Source organism: Magallana gigas, chromosome 1 (genome assembly GCF_963853765.1).
Source record: "Magallana gigas chromosome 1, xbMagGiga1.1, whole genome shotgun sequence".
NCBI lineage: Eukaryota > Metazoa > Mollusca > Bivalvia > Ostreida > Ostreidae > Magallana > Magallana gigas.
Genome location: NC_088853.1, coordinates 65,546,692 through 65,559,179, shown reverse-complemented (window position 1 = coordinate 65,559,179; position 12,488 = coordinate 65,546,692). Strand labels below are relative to the sequence as shown.

Sequence of the window (12,488 nt, the reverse complement as noted above, 5' to 3'; positions counted from 1 at the left end):
ATGTTTGAGACCATAGGACAACAGCAGTGTCTCCGGGAATGTAGACACAGGCCCAAGCTATGTCGGGGAGTCAACTACCGGAAACAAGAACCGCTGTGTGAACTCGTGTCAGCCATCAACGAAACGGAACCAAATTCTGACTACGTTAGGATTGAACTCGGTCAGGTAAGGACTCATTTGTTCAATTTAATTCGTTAGCCAATCAAACAAAAATTATATATATTACAGGTTTCTTGTTTACAAAATAGCAATATTGCTATACCTAGCGTATATTTCTCAATGATAAAAATACGACTACATATTTTTTTGAATTGATAAGTGTTCATTTCAGAATGAATTTTGAGATAGATAATGTGCTTGAATATGGTGTCCTTTTTTCAAAACATGATGATTTTAATGAATCACAGGTATAACAGGTTCGCAATCCCCAAGTTGATTATTCTATATTAAAAATTCTAATTCTGAAAACCAACATTTTTTCGCGGTGACTTTATTTCGCGATTTACTTCCAATAAACTGGTTCGCGACAACTAATGTTCGAGACGAAGCCTTATCCAGACCCATATTTTGTTATAATAACCATACGATAAAGACTGGTTCACGGCGAGAAATATCAAAAAATGCAAACAATTTCTCGTACGCGAATAATAGTTGGTTTACAGTAATTTGCAACCCTTTTGCATTAAATTCAGTAAGTTGTGAGATTGTTTTGTCTTCAGGAAACTGTTAACTCTGAATGCCTGTCTTGTTCCATTGACGAGCTCTGTGTTATGTTATCCTGTCAAAAATTCCATTGTATCAAAGGTTAGTGTATATTGTTTAAGATGTTTTGCAATGTTGGCAGGTAACCTTACACATGAAAGGACTGCAAACGAAAGCAATGTCTAGACGCCTAACTAAACGTTATTTTGTAAATTGTCTAATTAAAGTCATTTTTTATAATAATGAAAACATTTAAGTATATTTTCATTAAATATAAATGATTTTGTCAAACAAAGAGAAATAACTTTGTATTTTTGGGTTAAAATAGCTCATTGCATAATAACGGAAAACGGAAATGTGGAACAAAAATTCCTTTTGAGGGATTTTATCAGCCGCTAAATAATATTTCCGTCACTCACAGAAACCGATTTTAATGAAAATCTTTTAGACCCTCGAAAGCAAAACTTTTGTTTAAAAATTATAAATTTGATTACACATTTTATTTTGGTATAAATCAATTAGGATTTGAACATACTTTTTAGTAGATAAATTTGTTTTTGAATATCTGACAGAAATTCCATAAATATCAAAAATATTTGGATGAAAAAATGTTGGCGGGAAACGGGTATTAGCGTTCACAGTTCCTCCAGTCATATTTTTATTTTATTTATATACTTTGACTACTTTTAGAGGGTAATGCAGTGACAAGTCCGAAAGACTGTACCGATATATACAACTCTTACACCCAATCCCCCAGTGGACACTATCAAGTATTGCTGCCAATCTTCGGTCATGTGACAATTTTCTGTGATATGGCGACAGATGGCGGTGGATTGACGATAGTATATGAAGTTATTGCATTAAATGTATCATTCATGGTAGACAACTTACTCAAAGTATAATTTTAAAGTTGTTATGCTAGAATTATAATTATCCAAAAGTACAACGATATATGGAGATAACCTACATAACAGAAGATGGTTTGCCTTATATAAGCACATGTTTCTTACCAGGTTTTCCAAAGGCGACACGATGGATCCGAGGATTTCAACCGAACATGGATAGAATACAAGAATGGTTTTGGAAATGTATCATCTGAGTTTTGGCTTGGTATTTATATGTTTTCTTGCTCTTTCTTTTCAGATGCATCAGCTCTTTTTACTATTATTTGATTTAGAATTAATGCCTGACAGCTAAATGCTTGCTATTCGGAGATTGTTTTTAAGATATCATCGACGATGACTTGATAATATTGAAGGTAACGACAAAATCCACCATCTTCTAGCTCAGGGGACGTATGAAATGCGAATGGATATGAAAGACTTCTCTAACGAAGAACATCATGTCAAGTACAGCAGTTTTTACGTTGGGAACGAATTCACCAATTACACTGTGACCTTATCGGGGTTCTCAGGGGATGTTGGTGAGATTTACAAATGTCCGTAGTACCAATCTTATCATAAATGCACATAAGTTTTACTGTATAAATTGATTCTAATTTAAGCAAATGTTATTGTATGACTTTTCTTTTTGCAATCACGTCTTTGTTTCGATTAAGAGATATGGTATACAGCATCTAGTATTCAATTTACTGTACTGATAAAAACAGTGGTTTTGGTAGGTTGAAAAGAAATTTATAACTTCCATTTCATATAAAATATAGAATGTTTTGCAGATGCTTAATTTTTTTCTTTTTGGCTTTGTGTTTTGAACGAGTCAACATAGTAATTGTGATTTACTGCGTGATGTTTATCGTTCCTTCTTTACAGTTTGTTGTACTGATGTTAAATGTTTTTTGTAGATGACCGTTTCACAGGTAATGTAATGCCAATAGACACCATGATGTTTACAACATCGGATCAGGACAATGACGTGGCCGGCGATAACTGTGCAGAACTCTACGTGTCGGGATGGTGGCACAAACACTGCAACTGTGCCAACCCTAACGGTCTCTACCTGTCCGGGGAGACAGCTATATACGGTAAAGGGATAACATATAGACCGTGGCTGGGGGCATTCTATTCATTGAGGTTTACTGAGTTAAAGGTCAGGCGGGTGGTCTGATCGTCACATATTTAAGAATGACATTTGAGATGTGGGATGTCTGTTCATACCAGATGTAATGTACAAGTCTAGAAGCAACTCTTAATGAAATAATTATAATAAAGAATATATATAAAAAATAATAAAGAAATATTTAAATGTTGCAGCAGCAAATGTTGACCGGTATGAGTCAAGTTCATGTTTTCTATTAACACCAAGATTAAATGATTCGTTATTTGTTGATTCATCTGCCGATATATTTAAACATTGTTAAATTAAAAATTCATAACATGTGCGTAATAGTTTTTTAAATACATATACAAATCACCTTTAAAAAAGTTTTTGTTTCATTTTTGTTATTTACCTTTGGTACATGCATGTGAACAACCAACTTATATAAAGCATTATATTTTACCTCTTGCTAAATTGTAAGAAAATCATTGGCGCATGCAGTCACGTGGAGACCATATATATCTCATACATAGTCAGTACGAAATATTTCACCCATTGAGCATCATGACGTCATTCTTAGAATATTACGATGTCAGGATTCGTATTCAAATTGAAACCTGTAATGTTGTCCAAAAAATCATGATTTTCATTGTTTTAATTTACTTTTTGTAATTAAAACAAAGGTAGTCATTAAGCTGAAATTGATACATGGTTTGACATTTTATAGTTAATAAATGATCAGTTAATCTCACATATTGAAATAATTTAATTCCGATTGTAACGCCTCATTTGATTGGCTAAACAAATTAATATATATCGTATAACATAACTTGCCTACGTCACAATAAGACGTGCGAGCGAAACGTATTAATCCGCTTGACGTTACGTTTAAATTTTGAACAAATTAACATAATTTGACTAATTAATGGGCCTCATTATCTAATTTAAATTGTAGAAAATTAAATTCTAAGGAATGAATTTAATTTCTACCTATGTTTCAGGAGTATAACATAACTTGGAGCAGTTTACGCTTTTTTTTATAAACTGCTTCGCGGTTTATAAAGCGTAAACTGCCCCAAGTTATGTTATATCGTATAACATAGGTAGAAATTGAATTCATTCCTTAATTAACTGACACTTTATAAACCAATTAAGTCAACTATAAACCATGTAACTATTACTATCGGGTTACAATAATTAGAAATTGGTTTGCGATCAATTTTTTCTCTTTCTATCTTTAGCCGTTTATCTAATCCTAATTGAACGTTATCTTGTCAACATTTTCTAATATTTGTAATTGAAACCAATTAAAAATATACTTTTTAGTGTTTTTAGTTTCACTAATGTTTAGTTCAAATACGGGTGTGATGCAAATATATTTACCAAGCAATAGAAATCTGACAGAAAGGTTCTACCTGATGTATTGAAAGATCTGGAAAGGAAATGATAGAAAGGGAAGACACTGAAATAAAACTGTTTAAGATCTATGTTTCAAGAAGTTCTTTATTCTATCTCCACTGCATTTCAATGTCATTTAATAAAGTATTTCAATTAAATTGACACGTCTACAAATTACTTTTGTATGATATCTTCCTAGTAATTTTGATCAAAGACTATTTTTTGTTTTAAACTAATTGGAAATTGATCAAGTTTTGGGACGTTAAGATAATACGCAGAAAGATTGCATCTTATTCAATAAACAATTAAAATTTCAATTACGTTTTACAGGCGAAACGTGTAAATTAAGAGAATAAAACATAAAGCTGTAAGATAAAACCTTGCATCACACTGCCCAAGTTAAATAGCAGTGTTATGCTCGTTTTGAAACAGTTCTCAAAGTAAACTGTAAGAAATTCCCAACAAGCTTAAGAGAATATACAATCATCTTTGTACGTTTATATAGATATCTAAATATAAAGAAAAACACGAGTGGATGAAATTAATTCATAGTGTGTTTACACCTGCGATCTAAAAACAATTGTTGATAGATAAAACCAGGGATAAAACATATTGATTGACAAACAATGTCTCCTAACTCAATGAAAGAGCGACTGTTCAATGCAAACACCATCACTTGCTTGCTTTACTTGACAAGTCTGTGTTTCTGTTTTTCCTATACGGTTGTTCCCGGTGAGAGGTATGGTGGTCCCGTTGCCAAAGTGTTTGAGACCATTGGACAACAGTAGTTTGTCCGGGAATGTAGACACAGACCAAAACTATGTCAGGGAGTCAACTACCGGAAACAGGAACTGTTGTGTGAAATCATGTCAGCCATCAACGAAACAGAACAAAAACCTGATTATGTTAGAATCAAGCTCGATCAGGTAATCCTTTTTTCTTTCTAAAAAAAAATCATATTCTTCTCCCTTTAAATCACTTTCTTTTTTTCTGTCAACGTATAATATTTTTTTTTTGTTTCTCATTTAAAAGATTAATTGATTTTTGTTGCAAGTCATACTATTAACTATTAACGATCAGTTTCATATTTACTAGGAACAACCATTAAACCTCCGCTTACATGTTAAGATATTGTATAAATGGATCAGCAATTTAAGTATAGATTGGAAACACAATATACTTAAAAACTTTATTGAATCAAGAAAAAAATATATTGGTAAAGCACGTAAAACCGACATAAACAACATTTTGATATGTGTATATACTTCTATGGCGCATACAAATGGCATAACATTAGGAAAACATAATGTGGTCTTTCCTTTTTAAACTAGTACCATATTGTTAGTTGTTGTTTTAAATTAAAAAAAAAAATACAAGTCACACAAGCTGTATTCCTACGAGCTTGCGGAGTGGTGTAGGACAATTACCTATCTGTTGGGATAGGACAGCACATATTTTTCAGTGTAACACTTCACTTTTTGACCAAAAAAATGTATTTACTCAAATTGTATAGGATTGTTTTCTGACAGACATTTCTTTAATCAACCACATGTAACTATTTCTTAGACTGGCAATACTTCAACTGACTGTATGTCATGCTCCAATGAAGATCTTTGTGTGACTCTTACCAGTCAAAAAGTCCGTTGTATCCGAGGTTGGTAATTTTTGGCAAGCGAAAAAAAACCCCATTATAAACGTTAATATTTGACATGTTTATGAATTTGGTGTTTAAAAATGTGACCTAAAAATAATAATTGGGCTACTTTTTTATTTGATTATAAGACATTTAGTTTCTATCATTTAACATCCAACGAGTATATTTCTTGACAGGGAAAAATATTTGAAATACATAAATGTTAAATCTTTGAAATTTGAAATCAATAACGTTCCTTAGCTTAAAATTGAAGCTGCATTCATTGCCCCAATTTGTTAAACATGTATGTGATGTATTCATTGAATCCGCATTCACTTCCGAAATTTATTAAACTTTAATGTGATGTATTCGTATTTTAAAGAAATACTTTGACGAATAAAATAAGTCTACATTACTAATGTACATAGATAACTAATTATTTTTCTCAATAGAAAAAGTTGATCCTACCGACTGCACTTCACTACATGAACAAGATAATAATTCCCCGAGTGGAATACACAGAGTGAGGATACCAATCCTAGGTTTTGTGGATGTGTTCTGTGATATGGAGACGGATGGAGGGGGATGGACGGTATCTATTAAAGTCAAACGTCTGTAATAAACCTCTCTCTCTTCTTTTTTCTCCTATCTGTATCTCTTTATCTTTTTCTCCCTCTCCATTTCTCACTCCAATGTCTCAAATTTTCAATTTTTAAACACAACCGTATCTACCCGAATTCAGGACGGACAGAACTCTCTGCAACTGTAGACAGTTGAAAATTACGCCAGACGAAAATAACTCTGTATAAAGTGCAAGAAGTCGTTGTTTTTAAGGTTTTTCAAAGGCGACATGATGGTACTGAGGACTTCGTGAGGACTTGGATGGAGTACAAGAACGGATTTGGAGATTTAACCTCAGAGTTTTGGTTTGGTACTGTCATTTATGTATATGTCATTTTCTGTGTCAAGATTTCTGAACTTTTCACGGTGGTTTTAATTAATTGCTTTATGATGGTCGAAAAGTGAGCTTAATTATGTATTGTATTCGTGGATATTTATTATATATAATTGTACGTACAATATGGTTGAATAAGTGCAATAGTTTTATTTGTCAGGTAATGACAAACTACACTATCTGCTGAGTCAGGGGACGTATGAGTTGAGGATGGACATGGAGGACTTTGACGACCAGACACGACCAGACACGACCAGACACGTTACGTCAAGTACAGCAATTTTAACGTGGGAAACGAATCAACTAGATACATCGGCATTGATTCTGGGTACTCTGGGAACGTTGGTAGGATTCTGATTTTTTGAACCCATATTCATCTCAAAAATTTTTGATTACTGTTTAATTTTTTTTTTACTATCATCTGATGGTATGTATATTAATCTTGATTGTTATTTTTCGTGGATAATTTTTATATGAATTATCGTAAAAAATTTGTTTTTCACAAACTCCTTAATTTAAACTTAGCTGTGCTTTAGTGTTAAACTTGTTTAACTGGGTAATAATGAACTTTGTAGATGACTGCTTCACGGGGGAACTAAAACCAATCAACAACATGATGTTTTCCACTTGGGATTACGACAATGATGTCGCTTTAAGTCACTGTGCAGAACTGTACAAATCTGGCTGGTGGCATGGCAACTGCCACTGTACCAACCCAAATGGCCTTTACCTGAGGGGAGAAAACACAGCGACAGCTCAAGGGATAACATATGAATCCTGGCGGTCTCAGGATTATTCACTGAAGTACGTCCATCTTATGGTTAGAAGGACTGACTAGCAAACAATGATACATTACTGTTGGAATTGCACTAGTTTTTGCACTCTTATTATTGATATTCAAAGTGAGATTGCTAAAATGAAAAGATGAGATAATTAGTGATGTCATGTATCAAATTTATTTGTATTGTTTTGATCACCAGAAAAATGTACCTTGCTTTATGTTTGACAAAAAAAAGTTAAAGGTGTTGTTTTCAACAACAAAGTGTTTATGAATTTTAAATTTTGTTATTCTGGTATAAATAAAATGGAAATAATCCGCAGATTTTTTAAGATTCAAAAATTAAGTTGAGTTACCTAAAAAAAAGCAGAGTGGGCTTTTCTGTTGACAATAAAGAATAACAAAGTACATCATCTTACACATGACACATGTTTAATTTATTAGTATAAATCAACGAAAATGGTCATAAAACTATCTTTTTATGACATTGTTTTCAAATTATCAATGCTTATTGTTTATTTTGTTCCTTAAAGTAAAAAAGAGAAGCAGTCCTTGTTTTTGAACGTTTTTTTTCTTAGCGGTTTTAAGTTTGTATAAATATCTTATCTGTATGAAAATGTTCGATCTATACAGCATTCAAACGTTTTCTGAATTAATAATTCAATCATTTTTATTCTTGCATTTTATCGAACTTGTGAGAAATATTCTTTTTCTTTTGCTAATGTTATAATTGTATCTGTAGCCAATTATATATTTCATGGTAAGATGAATGATAAGTCTCAAAGTGCAGCAATAGCACCAAACAGAAACACAATGAAATATAATTTAGAGATTTTAAATAACTCACAATCTAAGTCATGCAAAAGAAACGAATAAACACTCTTTGTTCAAATAATCTATATGTAAATAATCATTTGAGATGTTAGAAAGATCAATCATGGAAACTTGCTTAAGCTAAGCTCATCTTTATAAAAAATTAAACTAACAGCGGTTACCCCAGTCTCTTTAACATTCATGATATCTTTTTCTTATTTACATGGATGCCACGGAAGAAAGTTAAAAGAATAGTTGATTAATATGAATAAATAATGGTTTACACTCGTTATCAAGAGATAACGGTGATCCAACCGACTGCACCTGACTGCTCTACAAGGACGACGGGTCACCAAGTGGAATATACCGAGTAAAGATCTAAGTCCTAGAATATGTGATAGTGTCCTGTGATATGTAAACAGCTGGTTGGGAATGGACAGTATTTAAAAAAATGAAATATATATGATAACAGACAAGATCTCTGTATGTCTGTCAATCTGTCTGTATCTCTGCCTCTTTGTCTCTCTCTCTCTCTCTCTCTCTCTCTCTCTCTCTCTCTCTCTCTCTCTCATTCTTTCTCTGTAGATAATGATGACATTAAAAAGTGTTTCTAAGGTTTTTCAAAGACGAAAGGTGAAGGCTCAAAGCTGAAAGCTCAAGTAAGCTCTTCTAATCGCTGGTTGTTGTTTTTTTTTTTTTTTTTTTTGGCGTCCGTCTGTCAATTCGTCTGTCCGTCTGTCTGTACTTTTGTTACATTTGTTACTTCTTCGCAAGAACCACTGGGCCGGTTTTAGACAATCTTTGCACAAAATATCCGTAGGAAAAGGGGATTCAAGTTTTGTTCGAATAAAAGACCACGCATTCTTTCAAAGGGAGATTACGAATTATTAAAAAATTGTTGGTATCTATAAAATATCTTCTTTTAAAATGGCCAGAAAAACTGTCACTTGTGTGGATGTATCTGCAGTGAGTGTAGATTTCAATCTGTCCAAATTATGTTTCCCAGGGGAAGGTTTGGGCCACAATGTAGGGATCGTCGATTTTGTACATAGGAATATATAGAGAACAATGTTTAAAAACTTCTTCTAAAAAATAAATGACCTGATAAGATGTTACTAGTGACAAAGCATCATCAGGTAGTGCAGTCTCCAGTTTTATCAAATTATGTGGGTCAATTTTTACACAGGAATATGTAGAGACATATCTTTTTTCGAAAATCAATTAACCAGAAAAGCTATAATTTGTATGGAAGCATCTATAGATAATGTCAAATATACATGTATATAGAAATTAAGAATATAAGGAAGAAACCATAATCTGGGGATGGGACGTTTGAGTTTTTCCATAGGAAATAAACTTGATCATTTTTAAAAATAGCAATTACATGCAAGCACATTTTTTGATTCTGAATTTTTTAGACGTGGCCCTGGATAATTATTTGGCCACACAAAGGAATCAAAGTTTGATGTAGGTTTGTATCTTTATAAACAGTTGTTTAAGATCGTTTCGAGAATGGCATATGTGATATAACTATGAAATTATCAAGTTGTAAAAGGGGTTCAACATAGATAGAAACATCTTCAGAAAACTTTGAAAATATCTAAATACACTAAATCATTATCTCGATATTTTTTGAATGACTTCATAAAGCTGATTTTATTTTGACGTTTGAACGACGAGGCCCCTGGGTCTCTTGATAAAATCCTAATTATCGAAAATCGTTATGATGCACATTTTTTACACATTTTTTTATGTGTAAAAGTTGGTTTACAGAAGTTTCAATTAAAAATGAAATGTGTAAACGAACAGAATTCAAACTAAAAAACCCTTAGGAAAATCATAAATCAGAAGCAGAGCAAACATGCACATACCTCTACAGAAAGTATAGATAGGATCAGGTGCCTTGAAGGAGTGAGTGTTAAAGTTAAATAAACGTGTTAAGTTAATTTCACCATATCCTTATTCCGTAAAAATGTTACAAGTATAAATGCACTTTGTAGATGACTGTTCACGTCTGCTAGTGAACATGTATCAATTAACAACACGGTGTTCTCTACTTGGGATCAGGACAACGATATTGCTTCATTTCATTGTGATCTTCTTTACAATTCTGGCTGTTGGCATAGGCGCTATTTTTGTGCCAACCCTAATGGTCTATACTTGTGAGGGAAAACACACTAAGAGCTAAAAGAATAATGTACGACTACTGGCGATCTCAGACTTATTCACTGAAGTACGTCCATTTTATGGTCAGAAGGACTGTCTAGCCAACAAGTATTAATTTAAATGTTGAATGTTCATATTGGATATCGCTTGTTCTATAAAATCACGCTGTGCAGGCAGATTGATACCGCACGTTATCCAAATTTAGGCTTTCGGTGCTTTGAGTATATTCATTTTGATGTTTACTAATATGAATTATTTTGTAAAATCGCTTTAAAGTTATTATGCATTCGCCATTTGTCGGGGATATGAAAGATAGATGGAACAGCCATAAAATATATTATTTAGTGCTCTTTCATGGCTACAAAGACAGCTACAAAAACACTTCTGGGAAAAGTGTTTAAACGGTGGGGATAATTTGATGTCTGCAATAGCAGCTCGACATTTACTTATATTTACTTTCAATGTATATTCCCCCTTGTAGTTTTATTGGAAATTCAGTTTTCTGGGAATACACTTGCTAGCCTATTCATTTTTTCGACAAAGTTTCTGGCACTTGTTTAGTTGTGGAAGCAAAAAAATAACGTGTTTTAAATATAGCTGTTCCATGTATGTTTCATATCCCTGACTAAGAGCGAATATAATGACTTTAAAGCGACGATACAAATATATTTCATACAAACATACTTTACTATGAATATAAATATAAGCATTAAATGCTTATTTTTTTTAATATTATTTTTGAATAAGTTTTCTCGTTATGTCACAAGTGAGATAATTTAGTACTATGCCCTAAAAATTTCTGAATCACACCGGAATGAGTTATATTGCCCTCCCGGAAAAAGTTATATTCCACAGGAAATGGTTAAAGGGACATGCTCACGATTCTGGTCAAATTGTATTTTCCTGTTTTTATTATTTACAATGCTTTATGAATGCAATTCTAATGATCCAATGAAATTTGGGTGGCCATCGATGAGTTTTAAGCGAGATACAGGGCTCACAATTTTTAGTCACGTAAACAATGCTCGTGCCCTGTTTCTGTTTACATAGGTTCAATATACCAGTAAAAAATCCTTTTCAAGATGATTTGTCAAAATTCATATTCATTTTAAGTACAAATAAACAGTTCCTAACGATTAACACATTCATTTTGGGTCTAAATCTGGAATTTTGACTTCAACATTCAAAATGTAAACAAAAGCTTTGTTTACATAGCAAGGAATTTTATGCTCTGTAACTCGCTTATAACTCAACAAATGTCACTCAAATTGTCCTCCCGAAATTATTATATCACCCTCGCGTGCAATCATTCAGCCTATTAATTACGTAGGGTTCGAAATTCAGCTAAGCAAACGTAAACAGTTCCTCGGAAACAAAAATGTCATGACAGTGTCAGCTATTCAGAAAAACTAACTTTAATTGTTTAATTTGAATAATTTTATTCTTTTTGAATCATCGATCGACATTTTACAAGAGAATTGATTTGGTATCGGGCTACGTAACACTCCAGGGCTTTCCTGTCAACTCGAGGCAAATATTCTGGTATGTCGCCCTCGAAGCCATGTATATACATGTATAATGTCGTCCTACAACATACCAAGCGGTGCAGACAAATTATCATACCGCTCTAACGCCAAAAATAATCATTCAATGCTTAAATAATCATATCTATGAAATCGAGTTTCAAAGAATTTTTTTATCACGTTTCCCTTTATATGGTGGCATTCAGTATCTTCATATATAATGGAAATCACGTGACTTATTGTATTCAATTTTCAAAAAATGGAACTCTTAATAAATCAGCTAAAGCAAAAATCTTTTTTATAAACCATACTATCAGACATCAAGTCAATTATTCATATACCGGTATTTTTTATTCATATAACAAAAAAATATTGTTTGTTTAGGGATAAAGCAATTTTAAATATCAAGATTTTAATGCAAGTAAACAAAGCAAATCAGACTCTATATATAAAATATTTTACACAACTACAAGTCATTAAAAGTTATATATTCTAATGTACAAAACTGGGTTTTAAACAGAGGAA

The 12,488-nt window shown here is 32.5% G+C and overlaps 1 protein-coding gene across 1 annotated transcript; it reads left to right on the top strand.

The window, feature by feature from the left end:
- Positions 1–2,766, top strand: LOC136276194 (ficolin-2-like). Its single transcript, XM_066087499.1, has 6 exons — positions 1–165; positions 720–804; positions 1,393–1,472; positions 1,716–1,812; positions 1,961–2,125; positions 2,504–2,766. Exons 1-6 carry the CDS (start codon positions 1–3, stop codon positions 2,764–2,766), a joined length of 855 nt encoding a protein of 284 aa, XP_065943571.1.
- The last annotated feature ends 9,722 nt before the right edge of the window (positions 2,767–12,488 follow it).